This window comes from Cynocephalus volans, chromosome 16 (genome assembly GCF_027409185.1).
Source record: "Cynocephalus volans isolate mCynVol1 chromosome 16, mCynVol1.pri, whole genome shotgun sequence".
Classification (NCBI taxonomy): Eukaryota; Metazoa; Chordata; class Mammalia; order Dermoptera; family Cynocephalidae; genus Cynocephalus; species Cynocephalus volans.
In genome coordinates, this window is record NC_084475.1 from 15,753,216 (window position 1) to 15,772,494 (window position 19,279).

Genomic DNA, 19,279 nt, shown 5'->3' on the forward strand with positions numbered 1-19,279 from the left:
CTGCTGACACAGGATAGTCACAGCAATGGCAAGAGGGCCACCTCCTGGTGTTTTTCAAGCCTATAAATCCCACACCTCTCTTCCATGTACATAAAAAAAAAATCCCACAACTCCCATCCCTTTCCCGGGGATCTGTCTCCTCCCCACGTTATGAAAAGATGGTACATAGAAGATGGGTCTCCTGGATCGGCTTCCTGTCACCCAAGATTTCACCCAGCTTCACTCTTGCACTGTAGGTGTGGTCGATCTGGTGAGATTTCTGTTTTCCTCAGTACAAAATAATGAGTGGGCTTTTTCAAACCTCCCATGCTTCAGCCTGCTTTCTTCAAATCTGGTAATGTCTGCCCAGAACTTGAGAACTGCTGTCCAAGATTGGATATCAGAGGCCCAGAAACACACCTGCAGGTGTGGGTCAAAGGGACACCTTCAGGAGATCTGCCTTCACCTCCCTCTGCAAATCCCACCCACCCTCCTTGCAGTGGCGCTCCGTGCTGGGTAGACCGCTCCCTGCCATGCTGATTTTGCAGATCCCTCCTCCCACCCATGCACAGGTGACTTCAGAAGTTAAAGAAGAGGGCCGGCCTGTGGCTCACTTGGGAGAGTGTGGTGCTGATAACACCAAGGCCACAGGTTCAGATCCCTATATAGGGATGGCCGGTTAGCTCACTTGGGAGATCGTGCAAGGGTTAAGATGCCCTTACTAGTCATCTTTAAAAAAAAAAAAGAAGTCGAAGAAGAAAATGCACCTGAATCTTGGGGGGTCAGTTTCTTGCCACCATCTCCACTCTCCCATTTCCAGACAGAAAATGCAGCTCTGTGGACCCCAGTCCCACAAGCCCACACCACCTTTGTCTGTGGAAGAGCTTCCAGGCTTCCTTGGAAGATGGATTAGGAGACCAGCTGGGGCTGTGGAAGTTTCCCCCAGGTTCCTGAAGGAGCTGGGAGCAACCTCTCTCAGACCCTGGAGGGGAGGAAGGTCTGGTGTGGGAGCCCAGAGCTGGACCCCCAAATGGTGGTCTCTATGCTTGTTACCTCAGCTCAACAGCATGCAAGTTGGGCTGTCAGATTTCCCGTCCAGATGTCACCTGTCTCCAACAGGATGGAGAGCACATGGTGGTCAACACACGGAGCAGTCACACCTGAGAAGCAAAGGAAGCTATCTGTGGCCTGTATCCAGCCACCCTACTCTCCCTCAGCTTTCACACTGCCCCTCTCTGGTACCCTTGCCCCTGTGGTGAGGGGAAGCAGCCCTCCCTGCAAACGCTGGGCCAAAAGAACAGGGGATGGCTCCGTGTTCCAAGGACCTGGCAGATAAGAGTCCGTAGTGAAGGAAGTAGCTCCCAGGACAAAGGGGTAGCTTTGCCCACCGACTCCTGCCAGGAAGCATGCTCTGTGCTGCCAGTCCCCTCAGGGAAGAAGGGAAGGGTCTGGAGTAGAGCTGGTCAGACTGGATTCCCCACCCCACTGCTGCAGAGAAAACAAAGGTAACAGTCATCAGGTCTCTGAAAGAAAAAGATCCTTCAAGAAACCTATATGCACTTAGTGTTCCTTAGTAGCAGCTAATTTTTGTTGCTTAACCAGTGCTTTACATGTGCTCGATACCCTCAAGAACTTTAGGAGGCAGCTATAAAATCTACTTTACTGATGAGGTTATAGAGGTTTAGAATTAGTTAGTAATTCAAGGTCACATAGAAATATTCCAACTCAGGCCTGGTCAATTCCCCCATGGCTCACTGCGTATTCCCTACCTCCACATAACGCTGAGTTTTAAGAGCCTGTCTGACCCAAGGCACTCCAGAGAAGATGAAACGGAAATCCTATGGATCCCCTGCATGAGAATGGTACCCCAGACTCACAGTCCAGAGAGAAGGGCTGGTATCACAAGCTGCTTGGCTGCCAGGAATGGCTTGGTGATCCCTTATTTTTTCTTCCCTTCTTTCCTCTGTCCCTAATGAATGTCCCCTTCCTGAAGCACTATCTCAGCTTAAGGAGGACCAAGGATGGGAAGAAGGCTACTTTTTAGGGGAACAGGTAGCCCCTCTCTGGCCTGTTTCTCCCAAAAGGGCCCCCAATCTGGACGGTTCACCACAGCAGCAGGTGAGAGGAGCTCGCCAGCTGCTCTTCTCTCCACCCCAGGGCAGCTTGTCTCATTCTCTCCTCACCCTCCCTCCTCTCCCAGAATCCAGGCCACCAGATGGCCTGAGCAGGCTGTGTTTATTTGGGGCCATGGAAACCTGCAGCTTGCTTTTCCTATTGCTCTGGGTCAGGCACAGGGCTGAAGCCCAGCCTCATGGCAATGATGCCATGGAATGGTTCTGACTTCATTATTCAGAATCCCTTAGCCCTCAACCTGAGTGCCTGGCCTCGCTCCTCTGAGCAGCTTATTCCAGTCACCATGGAGATGCCTCTATTCCCTCTGAGGTCTTGGGACTAAGCCAGTCAAGGAGGGACCCAGGAGACTCTCCTTCCAGCCTAGAGCCTGAAAGGAGTGTGTCAGTTGCCATCCCCTTCCTAGTTTGTTTACAAAGCCATGGCCAGAAAGTGATTTATTCCCCCACAGAGACTTTGTCATGTCAATGATGCTGAGATGGTAAAGGCTTGATTTTATGACAATCTCCTGTTTCAATCAGCCAGCATCCCGGGAGGGTATATTTTTCTAGGTAATTATGCTTTTTCCTAAAAATAGAACTCTTCATTAAGAAACAACCACTAGTATTAATGCTAATTATCAACATTTATTGAGCTCTGTTTTCATTTGTCACACTGCCTCTCAACAAAGTAATTTCACTAAGGGTTAGCTGTTTTCATATGTTTGCTCTGCTTTGAACTTTTTGCAGAATTAGAACTTTTCAATTCTGGAGTTCATGCCTTGCAGCTCAATAAGGGGCTCTGCTTAGCCTGTAAGTTCTCTGAATTCTTTACCTACCTCTCCAGTCTCCCCTGACTTCCTGGCTGGAGGAAACCACCATCATGCTCCATAAAGACAGGGGGTGGGGCTCCAGTTTTGGAAACATTTCTTTCTGTGACCTGCCTCCCTCTCCTCCCATCTAGTATTTGTTCTGCAGCGTTGGGTATAAGCCATCACTTGCACACACACAGGGGATAGGGGATTTGCTTACCGGCCGCCTGGTGAAAAGAGCCCGAGTTCCTAATACTTAGCTCTACCAGAACCCAACTTTCAAAAACGCATGCCCACAGAATTCATTTTATCGATATTTATGGGGTGCCCACAATGTGCCATGCTCTGGGTGCTTGGGCTACAGCGGTGAGCCTGAGCCCTACTAGAGCTTACATTCTGGCTAGGAGACAGGCAATTAAATTACACAGATAAGACTGAGTGGTCACCCGCCTGCCCGCGGCTCACTCAGGAGAGTGTGGTGCTGATAACACCAAGGCCACGAGTTCAGATCCCTATATAGGGATGGCCGGTTTGCTCACTCGGGAGAACGTGGTGCTGACAACACCAAGTCAAGAGTTAAGATCCCCTTACTGGTCATCTTCTTAAAATAAAAATAAATAAATAAAGATTGAGTGGTTACAAAGGGATTTTTTTTTAAAGAGGCTGGCTGGTTAGGTCAGTTGGTTAGAGCGTGGTGCTGATAACAACAAGGTCCAGGGATCAATTACTGTACTGGCCAGCCGCCAAATGTGATGAAATAAATAGAATAAAATAAAATATATAAAAAAGAAGAGCAGGGTGAGGGGGACGGGGAGCGCGGGGCGGGATGAAACAGGCTTCACTGATGTTCGATTTGGGCGTCGGGCGGTGCAGGCGGACGGAGCGGCCTCTGAAAGGGAGAGAAGTGGGGTGTCTGGGGGACACGCGATCCGGGGGTTCTTTCACTATGAGCCTTCCTCGGGAGCTCGCTGTCCGGCCACCGCCTTCCCCACGGCGACCAAGCCTCCCGGAGGCGACCGACCGCCTCCGCCCGGCCGGTCCCTGGTGCGGCGCGGAACAAAAGTCCCGAGGGCGGCGCGAGCTCGCGGACCGCAGGGAGGGAGCGCCCGCCGGAAGCGGCCCCTAGACCCGAACATGGCGGCTGCCTGGTTCCTGCGCTGGGGCCTGAGCCAATCCGGGGTCCGGCTGCTCTCGCCTTCCGCGCGCTGCCCTCGCCGGGCTCTGCACAAGCAGGTGGATGGCACCGCCTTCCAGAGCATCTACAGCCTGGACAAGCTCTACCCCGAGTCCAAGGGCTCGGACACCGCCTGGAGGGTCCCGGTGAGCCGGGAAGGGCAGGACGGAAGGGGCGGTTCCTCCCGCTTCTGGGTGGGTTCAGGAAGTAGGGGCCCCGTTGGCCTGGCGTGGAGCGTGACAGTCGCCGCGGGACGGGGCTGGTTGTCCGAGCAACCCGGGGCTTGGCCTGCAGGAGGGTCGTGGCACCGGTTGTGGCTAGGGATGAGCGAGAGCCGAGAAGTACCGGTTGGGTGTGCTTCTTTAGAGGCCAGCTTTTCCTCGTTCGTTTTCCAGCTCTCAGGCCCAAATTCTTATCCCGAGGGAAAATATGGTCATTCTGGCCTTCCAAGGTGGACAACAAAGGCCGGAGGCTGCCAAGTTGTTTGCCACCTTTTGGAACGTTACGCTGTCCTTGCCTCTAGTAACCCCAGCACGCCTGAGAAAACAGGGCTTCTCGTTCGTTCCATCAGGATGAATTTATTTAGCCTGCTTTGTGCAGGCACTACTACATCAGGCCAAAACAGCGAGCCATGAAGATAGTGGGGAGGTGAGCATCCCAGGCAGAGGGAACAGCAACAACGTTGGGCAGCAGTGTGTTTTACTGGCGTGGCGGAGCAGGGGAGTCAGAAGAGGTGAAACTAAAGAAAGACATAGATGGGGAAAGCCCCAACGGTGATGCTTACTGACCTCTAGCCTTTCCTCTGAACACAATGGAGACCGATTGGAGGGTTCAAGGCAGAAGAACGGGATGACCCTACTTAGTTTTATATGGTTCACTCTCATAGAGCCTTATGGAGAACAGACTGCAGGATGGAAACGAATTAGACAGCAATAATACAGGCAAGAGCTGCTAAGCAGGGTGGAAGTGAAGGAGTCATGAGAATTGGTCAGATCCTAGGCATATTTTGAAGGGAAAGTTTACAGGATTTGGCTAATGGATTGGATATGAGAAATGAGAGGAATTAAAGTCCAGGGCCTTGAGCAATGGAAAGATTGAGTTGTCATTAATTGAGATGAGGCAGTGTGTATCACAGGAACCCCAAATCTGAGAGGGCACTTGCATAGTGTTTGCCTCTTCCAAAAAACTCACCCAGTATTTCAATAGGTACAGACATCAGTTTATTAGACTTATGGGAGTCACAGCCGGCCAGCTAGATATCCATGCTGCCATGGGGTACATACAACAGTTATATAGTGAACAAATCAAAGTAGGGGTATAAATCATCTGCTTGTTTACACATAGACCCTCACTCAGTTCACATAACTCAGAGTGCATGGAAGATCTGGCTGAGTACATAGGTTAATCTACTTGCTACTCTCCTGGTGCCAGCGTGTTTTAGCACCAGTATGCTAATTTACTTAGGGTCTCTGCATTCTCCAGTCTTCCGTTTGTCTTAAAGGAACATGTCTTTCCTTGGGTAATGACCTTGGCCAGGGGTAGTTTCCCAGGAGGAGAGGGGGAACTGTGGTATGCACAGGGAGGGAGAATAGAGCTCAGTCCAGCATTTACCCTACACAGTGGCAATAACATTCATTTGTTTGTCTATTCATTCATTCATTCATTCCACAAAAAGTTTATTGTGTACCTACTGTTTCAAGCATAGCAGATATAGTCATAATAAACAAAAGAGATGGGATCCCTGCTTCATGGAGCTTACATTCTAGTGGAAGGAGCAGACAATAAACAAATGGGGAAAACTTCAGGTAATGAGAAGTAATGTAATGAATAGACCAGGGTGCTGTGAGAGAGAGAATGCCAGGGGCTACTCAGATTGTTAGTAATGAAAGTCCTCTGAGAGGAGGCTTAAGGTTTGAGGCATCCATTAGGCACCTGAGAGAATACATCAAATAGAAGCTGGGTATATGGGTCTGGAGTTGAGGAAAAGAGGTTTGAGTTTGAGCCAGAACATTGGGAGTCATCAACATAAATGACATTTTCAGCAGCATGGATGGATGAAGTGTTCTAGGGAAAGAGGAGAGAGAGAGAAGAAAGGATTTCAGGGTCACGACAGTGTGTAAAGGTTGCAAAGAGCTGGCAAACGACAGTGAGAATGAGACATAAGGGAGGAAGAGGAAACCTGCAGAGGACAGTTCAGAGGAAAGGGAAGGACAGGCTTCAGGAAGCAGGTGTGGTCCCCAGTCTTCAGTGCTGCGGAGAGGTGGAGTAGGAGGAGGATTTCACCCCCGAACACTTCTAAGATAAAAAGGATGAAGAGATGCAGAGGGGGTAGAGATGAAGGTGCTTTGAGCTTGAAAGGCCAGAAAAGCCTCAGAAGGGGTGTTTGTGCTGGGCCTTGCAGACAGGAGGATTTAAGGCTGAAGGGCATTGCTGTGGGAGGAACAGAGCTGGGAGAGACCCGTAGGTGAGAAGTCCTGGGGGGAGGAGTTCAGTTTAACACGAACCCTCAGGGCAGATGTGCCTCACGGTTCAATGCAGACCACCTCACAGTGCGAGCCTCCTTTGGTCCCAGAAGGAACAGGGTGGCCCACCAGGCTTGTTGCTCCGAATTGGCAGAACGTGTTGCTTTGGAGTCTCCCTGGTGCATGTGTACTGTGACATCCCTGCCCCACTCCTGGGAGTCAGGACACTAGCTAAGGCCAGGCCGGGGAAGGTTGAGATGTCAGTTCCATTTTCCTAGAAGAGTGTTTCTGAGGTGGTACTTCCAGCGTTGGGGATGCTTTTTCCGTTATCCTGATATGATGATTTTGCTGGGGACCTGAAAATAGTAATGTATTACGTTTGTGTTGTGGCTTTTTACATCATTTCTTTTGTTGTCCTGGGCTAGTTAGGAGTCATCCAGCAGGTAATACTTGCTTAACATTGTGTACATTACATTACAGGATGATGCAAAGCAAGCCAACAATGACATCCCTCTAGGTAAGTAATTTTGTTTTATTAAAATCAGTCAGGGGCCGGCCGGTTAACTCACTTACTTGGTTAGAGCCTGGTGTTATAACACCAAGGTGAAGAGTTCAGATCCCCATACCAGGTGTTCCTTCCAGATCTCTCCATCCCAATTGAAGTAAAGAAACTGTCTCTGGGTGTGCAAAAGTGGAATCTTTGCAGAATTGTTTAGAATCACTAATAAACGATGGTGTAGCCACTCACGGAGTACTATGCAATATGCCACATGAACAGACAGCTCTTGATGTGCTTCTGACACAGAACAGTGTTTATAATAGATGGACTGATTATTCTGGGAAGAAAAGAAGGTGCAGGAGAGTATATAAGCTACAATTTTGTGGGGGTTTTTTGGTAGCTGGGCAGTAAGGGACCCGAACCCTTGATAGTATATTTATAATATTTATATATATGAAACACATATTTCTGTATATCTATATCTATATATACATATATTTCTGTATATCCATATCCTATATCTGAAAGGATGTAGAAAAACCTGGGTACAGTGACTGCCTTGGGGAGTAGAGGGAAAAGATGAACCTGGTGACAGGGGGTCAAGAGTGGGAGACTTCTCCATGTAAACCATTTGTGTAACTGTAGAATTCTATACCTGTCAAGCATAGATAAGGCCTAACAGGTGTGGTCTGTAAAGAAACAAGTAGCCCTTTTTGGATTCAGAGAGTTTATAACTTCCATAGACAGGGAAAGGAAGAGTAGCCAAAGGTGCTGGCTCCCTGTGGCCCTTGCTCAGGGTGACACTGAAACAGAGGCCAGTTGACTACAACGCAAGGACAGGACACCCTTTGGCTGAGGAACTGATGCCAGGCTGCAGCAAGGTGGTTTCATAGCTTGCAGCTGTGCCTTAATAGGCGTGCATTTGCAGAGGAGATAGGCAGGTGCTGGGCATGGCCTGGTAGCAGCTCCCCTCAGCCTCCCATGCTCTCATATTCTGGCAGAATCACAAAGCGGTCTGTTCCTGTGAAGACTTAGGCTCAGCTTGCCCACATGGCCTGCGTGGTTACATGCAGGGTTGCCAGGACACCATAGTAGAACTGTTGCCCTACAGTACCATGTGTGTTTATTACCTATTCAGAAAAAGGATGTAATTTGATTTTTCAAAAAGAAGAAAGCCTCTCAGAAGCAGTCCTGAGATGTGTCGCCACTGCCTGCTCTCTGCCAACATGGTGCCACCATTGCCAACCAGACTTCTTGCAGTTCACCATCAAGTCTTCAGAAATTTTCTCACTACCATGCCTCCTCTACTTTCCTCAGACATTACAAGGCTGCTTTTTATTAATTCTAAGAATGGAAGGAAGAAACTTCATTTTGCAGATTAAAAACAAAATGGGTTGGCCAGTTAGCTCAGTTGGTTAGAGTGCGGTACTGATAACACCAAGGTCCAGGGTTCAATACTAGACTGGACTGGCTGGCTGCCAAAAATAAAAATAAAAATAAAATAAGAATAAACAAAACTAGGGGCCGGCCTGTGGCTCACTTGAGAGAGTGTGGTACTGATAACACCAAGGCCACGGGTTCGGATCCCTATATAGAGATGGCCGGTTAGCTCACTAGGGAGAGCGTGGTGCTGACACCACCAAGTTAAGGATTGGGATCCCCTTACTAGTCATCGTTTTTTAAAAAAAAAAACAAAAAAAACCCCGAGACCCAGAGAAGCAATGGGACTTTGCCAAGAGCACATGGTCAGTTAGTAGCTAAGCTGGTGTTCAAAACTAGGGCTTTCAACTTCAGATGGAGTTTTTGTTGGTTTTGGTTTTGGTTTTTTTTGGTGCGTGGTACAGGGAACTGAACCCTTGACTGTGGTGTTATAACACTGCATTGTAACCAACTCAGCTAACCAGCCAGCCTCAGTACTTTTTTTTTTTTTTTTTTTTCCCCCAGATCATTTATAACACTGACCATGAGCTAGGCCCTGGAAACACACAGTGAACACACAATGTGTTAGACACAGTCCTGCCCTGTTGGAGCTTACAGCTGATTGGGATAACACATCCACCATGTTTCAAAATACATTAAACTAAGTCTGTCTCTTAGTTTGAGCTTTTGAAAGAGCCCTTGCTTTAAAACAAATAAACAAAACAAACTGCAAAAAGCTAGGGCAGCAGGATCTGGTTGAATATACTGGACCAGAAGCAGACAGCCGGCTCATAATTTTTCTCAGCTGTCTGTGTGACCTTGGGGAAGTCACTTGCTTCTGATTTTAATTTTGACATCTGTAAATAACCTCCAACTTTCTTGATCTATATATGTCATTGAAAGAGACGTGTAATAGGGATAGTTATGTGGATAGTAAATTAGCGGTTTGCATATTTTGCCATAGGATAATCGTGTGTGTGTGTGTGTGTGTGTGTTCGTTCTTATGTTTTACAGATCGCTTGACGATATCTTATTGTCGGAGTAGTGGTCCTGGGGGGCAGAATGTTAACAAAGGTACAGGGCACTTTGTCTTCTTTTGCTGTAAAATTCAGCTGGGAGGTGGGTTTGAGGAGCTCTGTGTTAATGTTCATGTGGAATAAAGGGATTTTTCAGCAGAAGCTCAAATACCACCAGCTTATAATAATCCTCTTTATTCTTTTGAATGTGGTCTGATTCTCAGACTCTCAGCTGTGGGCTGCTAGGACTAGGATTGGCTTGTGAGCCTAAACAAAGAGAAATCACAGTGTGAGTTGGCAACCAGCTCCAAGAACAGGTATCCTTCATTCTCATGAAACCCATTCCCCCATTCCTTTCAGTACCCAGTAAAACTGTAAGAGAAGCACTGGACATTTAGTTAGGTCTATTTTTGTCCAAAGGTGCCTCGCTATCTTTGCGGGCTTGATCCATGGCCAACTTTGACATAGGCTGCAACATGCATGTTTGGGTATCTGGCATCCATTTGTTTCAGGACAGTCACTGGTCACCTGGGTGCTGAGCCTTCCTGAGAGTCTTAGTGACCCATGCTCCCTGCTCTCTTTCATCCACAGTGAATTCCAAGGCTGAAGTCAGGTTCCATTTGGCAACCGCCGACTGGATTGCAGAGCCCGTGAGGCAGAAGATTGCCATCACGGTAACCACCAGGCCTTTCTTTTCCTATAAATTCCTCACTGGCTTTTAAACCTTTACTCTGTGGGACTCTGGTTTTCCCTTTGTTCTCTGCAGCATAAAAACAAGATCAACAGGTCAGGAGAGTTGATACTCACTTCTGAAAGCAGCCGCTATCAGTTCCGGAATCTGGCAGATTGCCTTCAGAAAATTCGAGACATGATCGCTGAGGCCAGTCAGACATCCAAGGAGCCATCCAAAGAAGATGTCAAACTTCAACGAATCAGGTACCAGAACATGCCTAGGCTGCTCTAAACTGATTTGTGTGGATGAAAGGCTGCACAGGTAATGAAGGAGGCAGAGAAAAATCTGAGACCTCCTAACAAACAAGTGGAAAAGCTCCAGGGAGGGGAGCGGACTCTGGCCTGGAATAGAGAGGTTCTCAAGCTGGCACTGCTGATTTGGCTGCTGTGCCTCCCACAGAGCTTCCTGCTCCTCTCACCACTTCGAAAAGCACTGGTTGGCATCTCGGCCTAACTGTGGTCTTTTTGTTTTCAGGATAGAGAACATGAATCGGGAAAGGCTGAGACAAAAGAGAATAAATTCTGCCATAAAGACAAGCAGAAGGGTTGATATGGACTGAAATCACCTTCTACAGCCAGCAAAGACCACCCTTCAGGGTGTTGGGGCAGCTACAGCTCAGAGACCTTTAACACCATAAGGAAATTTTTTTTTTTTTTTTTTTTTTTGCTGTTAATGCTTGTCTATAACATTGGAGCTGTCACAGTGTGTTCATTTGGAATGAGGGCTGCAGGCACTGGTTGCAAAGGTCTTTATAGGCAAGCACCATGTTGTCAAAACTTAAGTGTCCATCTAATGTATTAGCTGAAATAAAATTCTAAACTCAGTAGGCTTCTCTTCTCACTCAGAATGCTTCAGAACAGAATTCCTACCTTTTGTCTTAATTGAAATCTGCCTCACAGTTACTGACTTGGCACTGATTATTTATCACAGCATGGGGTGGACAGGAAGGTGTTCCGGTGTCTGCCCTTAAGGAACACACAGTCAGGTAGGAGGGCTGAGACAGTTGAGCTGGGCCTTGGAAAAGCAATAGGATTTTAATCAGTAGACAGGGGAGAAGGACATGCCATTTGAAGGGAGCTATGAATACAGGAGACAGAAAAGAGGTGGGGGTGGAGGAGGACACGAGGAAGCCAGTACATGGTACTGAATGGCAGATTCATACAGAGAAATCGTGGGAGGTGAGCCTGGAGAGAGAGACAGAGGCTTGATGGCAGGCAGCCTTGAATTCAAGCTAAGGAATTTAGATTTTAAAAAACATAGGTAATAGGGAGCCCGTGAGGATCATAGAGTATTAAATACTGGATTAGGCAGTGGGTTTTTATAGGCAGGAAGAGTGAGATGGAACTGGAAAGAGATTTTTGCAATCCTCTGGGTAGAGGGAAGAGCACCCAAGCTGGCATAACAGTAGTAGGTACTCTGGCATGTACAGATTTCTTAGAATGTTCTATATTATTTTGATCTAGTTCTCTCACTTGACAAATACTGCATCGTGATGCTCTACATGCGAGGTAATGAACTGTAGTAATATATACACTTTATGTGAGCAAGGACCTCATCATTCATGTGATTCTAACAAGGGGGAAAATAAAAAGTCATTCATAAATAACTTTTGCAAAATACAAAAGATGTGGAAGATGTGGTCCCCATCCTCAAAGGACTCAGAACCTAGTAGGGGACAGAGTCTCACATGCAGGACGTGCCACGTTCACTAGTTCATTCAGTAACTCAACAAGCACTTACTGAATGCCAGGCATGGGCGAGGTGGAGAGGAATCAGCAGTGAACAAAACAAAGTCCTGTCTTCCAGAGAATCGACATTCGATCAGGCAATGATAAAAGTGAGGAGAAAAATGGATTCCTGTTACAGTAACATCACCCAAAGCATGGTAAATGACAAAGATCTCAGTAGATTGTGGGAGGCAGAGAAGCACCTAGTTGCAGCTGGAGGGTCAGGGAAGGTATATTCAAAGTGCTGAAACGGTCCAAAGGAGAGGAAGAGCTGGCTAGGCAAGCAAGGTAAGACATGTCCCCTGAGGCTCCAGGGGTGGCCAAGGGCAAGGCTAGGAATGTGTGGACAACTCCACAGCCTTCCTACAGTGAACTCTTGTTTTTGAGAGAATGGTCTCTGAAGCCAGACTGCCCAGCATCAGCACCTGCCCATCTACCACCCCCAGCTGTGACACCTTGGGCAAATTACTTAACCTCTCTGAACCTTAGTTTCCCCATCTATAAACTCAGGATGTTGTTATTAGCGCCTACTTCTTAGGGTTATTGTGGAATTTAAGTAAATAAGTGGTTAATGACATTGAGCAAGTACTCAGGAATGTTAGCCATGCTTTATAGCCCAGTTTGGCTGCAACCCACGGGACAAGGAGCTGTGAAAGCTGATTCTGCCCCACTGAGTGGGATCCACATCTAGAAAGGCCTTCAATGCAAGAGCCAAGACATTTAGACTTTACCCCTACAGAAGCTGTCAGGGACCTGCCCACGATAGGACGAAGAAAGACTGTAGGAAGTGGGCATGGGTTGGCCAACTGCCCTATGTGAGCAGTCAGGGACCCATCCTGGAACGAGGGCAGTGGCAATGAGGATAGAGAGGAAATGCCAGATGCCGGAGGATTATGGGGACAGAAAATTGGCCTAGGTGGTATGGGAGCTGGGGTGGGATGTGGGGTGATGGAAAGTCATGAATGGAAGCAGGCTTAGGAGGATGGTGGGATAAGTGTGGCTTTGCCTGCAGGCCCTGAGGAGGAGTGCCTGGCAGCAATGCCCAGGAGAGGGAATGGAGCACCGGAGCTGGGAGATCCAGGATTGTGGGGGACAAGTGAAGTCTTGGAAACAGATCAGAGCAGCTGAGGAGTGAGGCAAGTTAGAGCTGGGTCTGGTTAGGGGGATGGTAGGAAAGCAGAGAAGGCATCCCTGTGGATTGACCCTGGAGCTTAGTGCTGGGCCCGACAGGACCTCTGAAAACATTGGTGGCATGTGAAGGGAGCTGGAGAAGTACTTGAGATACACAGGAGGGGAGAGAGAGGTAAAGAAACAAAACAGGCTGAGGGGTAGAAAGTAGAGCCCATCCTTTATTTATCCCTTGACCTTGGAGCCCAATCTTTAAAAAAAAAAAAGAGCTGAGGGCTGGGCCCCTGGGTCAGACTGGAGCAAACACCACCAGCCGCCCCATTTGGCCTGCTGGCAATGACACAGGTGCCCAAGAAGGTGGAGGATCCCTATGCCGGGATCCAAGCTGGTCTTCCCGAGGAGCAGTGCCCAAGAGAGGAGAGAATCAAGAGAATAAACTTCCCTGCAGGTCCTCTGTCACCTTTGGGTTGTGTTTTTCAATTGTTGACATTTCAGAGTGGACCCTTCATTAGTCCTACCGGCTTCCCCAAGGACTCACCTTGTACTGAGTGAATTTCCACACGTGTCTTGGATCTCAGACAGATGGGACTTCACAACAACCGATTCAGCTGCCAGAATCCCTGGACTAACGGTTGGCAGTGTTTTCCGTGTGCACCCTGGGCACAGGACCCCGCCAACAGAGTCCGCTCGATGGACACACATCTAAGCTTCCCTTAGGAGAAAGGGGCCGGAATACCCATTAGAAGAAGAGACAACAAGTCCTCGGCCACAAGCCCCAGTGGCCTAATGGATAAGGCACTGGCCTCCTAAGCCAGGGATTGTGGGTTCGAGTCCCACCTGGGGTAAAGGCGCTTCTTTTTGGATTTCCCCTTCTCAACCAAAGACTCTGACATCGACTCCGACCTCCGGTTCCACTTGCCGCATGCACCGAGTTTTGGAGGGTATCTGCCACCTCCGCATTAAAGACCAAGAGTGTGCGCGACGCATCGCCAAGTCAGTTGAATGAACGGCCAGCTTTTGCCCTGGTGGGCACCCCGAACTCGTCCAACCTCACATATCAAGATCGAGGGCAGAATTTACGTGGAGTTTTACGGTCACAGGGGGTTTCAAGACACCCCAGCTCCGGCTGGCGGGGCAGCCCGGGAGCCCAAGAGGATAATGTCGACGCTGACGACACTCACACTCGGAGCCAGAGACAAATGACATGCAGATACCCTGCTTGCAAACAGGGGGCCCCTAAAGAGAAGGCGGGAGCGCCGCAGCCAGGGCAGCCAGCGGCAGGAGGGGGAAGTGCCCAAGCCGCGCGCTCCTGGCACCAAAAGTTGCCCTGCTCGTCACCCCAGGTGGGACTCGAACCCACAATCCCTGGCTTAGGAGGCCAGTGCCTTATCCATTAGGCCACTGGGGCGCGGTAAAGCGCCGGCCCCACGTGGTCCGCCATAGCGCGTCCCGCCACGTGCCCGGAGAGGCAGCTGAACAACGGGATGGGCCGCCGGCCGGGCGCGTCTCCACGTGGCTACGCGAGGCCAAGAGTTCCAGGCGAGGCGACTGGGCGGTGACCCGCAGGGACAGGGGCGTCTGCGGGTGTGCACAACACGCAGAGGAGGAGCTCCCCGGGAGGCCAGCGCTGAGCGGCTGATGGAGCAGAGCGGAGCGCGCAGGACCGGCCAAGGGGACAAGTCGGGAGGAAGAACGAACCCGACGACGACGCTGGAGAGGAGTGCTGCGCCGCCGGGGCCACGGGCCACTGGCCCAAAACGGAGGCCGACCACGAAGGGACTCGAACCCTCAATCTTCTGATCCGAAGTCAGACGCCTTATCCGTTAGGCCACGCGGTCATGACGCCTGGAGGGCCCTGGAGAGTGGCCTAGGTGCTGTCGCTCGCAGGCGGCGGCGCCAGCCATTCCAGCGGGAGCGGACGCCGCAGCGTGGGCACGGGCGCGACGGAGGCCGACCGCGGTGTGACTGCGGACCGCGTCGCCGTTGGTGTGGCCGCTGATGGCCAAATAGGTCTCACGGCGAGGGCGGCCGTGTGAAGTGGCCGAGTGGCCGAATGACGACGGTGCTTGTTCTCGGGTCAGGAGACTGGGGCGTTGAGTCCCTTCGTGCACGGACCATTTTAATCCCCACAGCAAATCCAGCCCCGGCACTTGTTTTAGACACAGAAAGGCCCTCGGCCTCTCCCTGGGCGGCGGCTCTCGGGACCCGGGGCTGGGAAGTCTGGCGCACATCCAATCGGGTTTTGCACCTGGGCGCTTTCGGTGGTGACGTCATTACGCAACACGCGGCGACACAGTTTAAGAAGCATGTGATCGGGCGCCGTTTGCGCGAAGCCCCAGTGGCCTAATGGATAAGGCACTGGCCTCCTAAGCCAGGGATTGTGGGTTCGAGTCCCATCTGGGGTGGGCCGTGTAGTCACGTGAGGCTCTTTTACTCTATAAAAAGTGGAGAACAAAAGCCATCGGCACTTTTTTTTTCTTTCTGATAGCCCTTAGCTACGTTTTGAGCATGTCTCGGTTGCAATTTGCCTATTCTTGCACCGAGAACGAACTCAACATCCACACTCGCGTGGTGAAAGTGCTCTGCAAGCTGCCACCCCACAGCAGATGACATCGAGCGTGCTGCCTGGGAGCCCGTCACGACAAAGTTAAAGGGCAGGGAAAACGTCGGGACCTCGCCCGAGGGCAGTGGGGTCGGGTGTGTCGCCGGCTGGCTCCGTCCACATCCGGGCCAAGCAGCGCGCCAGGCAGGACACGGGGACAGCACACACCGGTCTCCTGCACCAGCCCGGCAGGGGGAGGATGTCACGCTCCACTGGGCAACCCGGGGAGCGTCTAAAGGAGCCTCTTTAGAAGGGGCACAGGTGAGGACACGTGAGGACCAGACGAACGCCAGCTGGGAGCCACGGCCCTCGCCAGGCCTGCAGGGGCCCGGGGAGGAAGCGGCGCCTGGAACCTGGTTGTGCAGAGGGCCGCCCCGCAGGAGCGGTGACTTTAGGTCGAGACCCCGCAGAGGGCCCGCAGCGACCTGGTGTGTCAGGGAGGGAGCGAGGCAGTGAACAGCCCCCCGTCACCCTCCTCCTGCCCCCCGTCCTCCCACGGCGCACGTGGCAGGGGGCCTGTTGAGGCCCCTAGACAAGTCAGGGCCCCGGGGCAGGGGGGCAGAGTAGGTGTGGGGGTCAAAGGGAAGACACCTGGCGCATCCCTTAAGTTGACCTGGCATTCAGAGTTACAGAAACCGCCATACACGCAGAGCCCCACTACGACGCTGAGGTGAGGGGTGACGGATGGGAGGGGAGGGGCGTGGACTGTCCCCCTGGGGTGGGGGACCGGGTGTGTCCCCTGTGAAAAATCAGAGATATGCACTTAGGATACTCTCGCTTGCCTGTATATATATATGTATTACCCTTTACTAAAATGTTTATTTTTTTTAAGTGTACTATTCTGGCCAGGGATTTTTTTTTTTTTTTTTTTTCTTTTTAGTCTGAAGACCTTAGCTCCTGATGAGCGATGGGTGGGCTTTCCAGAATGAATACTTCATATTATGTATAACATTTTGGAGATACTACATTTACTTGAGGAGAGGCTGTATCGTTCCATCAGATTCTCGTTAAGTCCTTGACTCAGAGTTTTAGAACTACTGTAAATTTATTTTATTTACTTTTTTTTTAAAGATGCCCGGTAAGGGGATCTTAACCCTTGACTTGGTGTCGTCAGCACCATGCTCTCCCAAGTGAGCTAACCAGCCATCCCTATATGGGATCCGAACCTGTGGCCTTGGTGTTATCAGCACCACACTCTCCCGAGTGAGCCACGGGCTAGCCCTAAACTACTGTAAATTTAAAAGTAAGTTTGGAACAGACTCCTCCTTTCCCTTCTCCGGGGCCATCCAGACTGATCCTTGTTCTCTCCACCCCAAACCAGTCAGCAGGGATGCAACTTTTGCTTTTGGAGGCTGGCCGGGAAGGGGGATCCAAACCCTTGACCTTGCAGTTATCCGAATGAGCCAACCGGCCAGCGCCAGCCCGGGTGCTACCTTTCAGCTCGCTCGGGCTTCCAAGCCCTGCCACACAGCTGGCTGCCACAGTATGTCCCCAGCCCAGACCCCTGGAGCCACTGTTCTTTTCTGGCTTCGGGCTTCTGTTCCCCAGAAACCGTCGTCTAGTCCCGGCCTCCATGGATCTTACACTCTAATGAGGGAGGACAGTAAACAAGTAAACTAATAAACAAGACGTTTTCAAAATAAAGAGGGTGATGAGAGGCTATTAATTGAGTAGTCAGAGAAGGAACATTTGGTCCAGCCCTAAATTATGGAAAGGGGTCAACCACATAAAAAGGAGAAGCTTCCAGGTGTTGGTAACACCAGGGTCAAGAATTCAGATCCCCATACCAGCCAGCTAACAAAAAAAAAAAAGAAGAAGAAGAGGAAGAGGAAGAGGAAGAAGAGGAAGAGGAAGAGGAAGAAGAGGAAGAGGAAGAGGAAGAGGAAGAGGAAGAGGAAGAAGAAGAAGAAGAAGAAGAAGAAGAAGAAGAAGAAGAAGGAAGAAGAAGAAGGAGGAGGAGGAGGAGGAGGAGGAGGAGGAGGAGGAGGAGGAGGAGGAGGAGGAGGAGGAGGAGGAGGAGGAGGAGGAGGAGGAGGAGGAGGAGGAGGAGGAGGAGGAGGAGGAGGAGGAGGAGGAGGAGAAGGAGAAGAAGAAGAAGAAGAAGAAGAAGAAGAAGAAGAGGCTTCTGGGCAGAGAACAGCATCACTGACAATCCTGTCACCTCCAAACTTTTTCAGAGGCTGATACCCTACCTACTCCATAGGGTTGTTGTGAGGAGCAAATGAGGTGATATTTATGTAAAGTGATTAGAACAATGCCTGGGACACAGTATGATTTATAGGGTAAGTTGTGATCGTCATTGACTAATAAACTAGTTTGCCCATTATTCAAGGTTTATGTGTGATATTCTCCTAGCTAGATGTGAGCTCTAAATGCTCACATTTCATTCTACACATCTTCTCTTTCCTTCTAATGAATTTATATTAAGGCTCTTCTAAATGCCAAGCAAAACACTAAGGTCCTGAGGAATATCAATATGACTAAGGATTAGTGCTGGCACTTAACAAAGAATTCTAGAAGCCTCTAGATCTTTCTAACCTAGCAGGAGACAGAATTGCAAATGCCCTGTGGTAATGGTGGAGTGGGAAGTGTTGTTAGCAATTTGTGGCTATAATGGGGCGGGCTGGAGAACAGTGTACCAGGAGAGCCCCAAAGCCTTGCAGGCTGTGGTTCAAGAGATTGTGTTTGACTTTGTGGACAGTGGGAAGCTAGGGGAAGGTTGTAAGCAGAGGAGTAAAATGACCATATTTATTTGCTTTTTGAAAAGCTCATCTTGGCAGCAATATGCAGAATGGATTGGAGGGGGTAAAAGTAGAGTCAGGGAGACCGCGTAGGATGAGACATAATGGTTTGAGGAGGAAATTACCAAGGCCGGAACAGAGGCGATAGCAGTGGCACCAGAGGAGGAAAGTAAAACAGATGTTCAGGAAATGGACTCTGTGGGAGGCGGTGCTTGACTGGGCAGAGGAAAAAGCCCAGGAGAGGAGATGATGTCCCAGAATTCAGGTGAGATGGTGGTGCCACACCCCATGCAGGGAAGAAGAGTTTAAAGCTGGTTATCTCAGGTTGAATTATGCCTGCAGGGTCTCCAAGTACCTGGTTTTTTTTCCCCAGTATCTGTCCATTTTTTCATTCTACTAATTTTAGTTTCTGCTTTGGTATTATGGGAAAACCCTCCAAACTAAAGATTATGTAAATATTCACTTATAATTTTTCTTGTTTATTGTGATTTTTTTTTTTTTTTTGACATTTAAATGTGTAGCTGGAACTTATCTTGACTTTAGTGTAAAGGAAGGATGTTTTTTATTGTTTTACAAATACTTAAACCCTTAGACCTGTGCCTTTCCCCAATGACTCAAAATGCTACTTGAATTGTATAATAAATATTAATATGCTCTGGGATGTTTCTATGCATTTCATTCTATTCCATTGACCTAATTATTTCTATCTAGTTATTTCTAGCTTTTTGTGATGCTTAATGTCTGACAGTACTAATTTATCTCTCAACTTTTCAAGTCACTGGCTTGCTTTTAATTAGTTTAACCTTTAAGCTTTTAAGTTTAACCTTTAAGCTTTTAAAGGTATAATCAACCAGGTAAGGGCGATAAGGGAACATTTCC

At 49.5% G+C, this 19,279-nt stretch overlaps 1 protein-coding gene and 4 non-coding genes across 5 annotated transcripts; 3 read left to right on the plus strand and 2 right to left on the minus strand.

Annotated features, from left to right (window-relative positions):
* The first annotated feature begins 4,005 nt into the window (after positions 1 to 4,005).
* Positions 4,006 to 11,026, plus strand: MRPL58 (mitochondrial ribosomal protein L58). The gene is made up of 6 exons (XM_063081173.1): positions 4,006 to 4,219; positions 7,016 to 7,052; positions 9,468 to 9,527; positions 10,061 to 10,143; positions 10,236 to 10,405; positions 10,677 to 11,026. Exons 1-6 carry the CDS (start codon positions 4,034 to 4,036, stop codon positions 10,759 to 10,761), a joined length of 621 nt encoding a protein of 206 aa, XP_062937243.1. The 5' UTR covers positions 4,006 to 4,033; the 3' UTR covers positions 10,762 to 11,026.
* Positions 11,027 to 13,829: 2,803 nt separating this feature from the next.
* TRNAR-CCU (transfer RNA arginine (anticodon CCU)) lies at positions 13,830 to 13,902 on the plus strand. The gene has a single exon. It is a non-coding gene; the product is annotated as a tRNA-Arg (tRNA).
* A 490-nt stretch (positions 13,903 to 14,392) lies between these two features.
* Positions 14,393 to 14,465, minus strand: TRNAR-CCU (transfer RNA arginine (anticodon CCU)). Its single transcript has one exon. It is a non-coding gene; the product is annotated as a tRNA-Arg (tRNA).
* A 357-nt stretch (positions 14,466 to 14,822) lies between these two features.
* Positions 14,823 to 14,895, minus strand: TRNAR-UCG (transfer RNA arginine (anticodon UCG)). The gene has a single exon. It is a non-coding gene; the product is annotated as a tRNA-Arg (tRNA).
* Positions 14,896 to 15,389: 494 nt separating this feature from the next.
* TRNAR-CCU (transfer RNA arginine (anticodon CCU)) lies at positions 15,390 to 15,462 on the plus strand. Its single transcript has one exon. It is a non-coding gene; the product is annotated as a tRNA-Arg (tRNA).
* Positions 15,463 to 19,279: the final 3,817 nt, after the last annotated feature.

Coding starts and splice junctions, on each gene's coding strand:
- MRPL58 (XM_063081173.1), top strand. CDS start 4,034: ATGGCGGCTGCCTGGTTCCTGCGCTGGGGCCTGAGCCAATCCGGGGTC. Junction 9,528..10,060: donor GGGGCAGAATGTTAACAAAG/GTACAGGGCACT, acceptor TTTCATCCACAG/TGAATTCCAAGGCTGAAGTC. Junction 10,144..10,235: donor GGCAGAAGATTGCCATCACG/GTAACCACCAGG, acceptor TGTTCTCTGCAG/CATAAAAACAAGATCAACAG.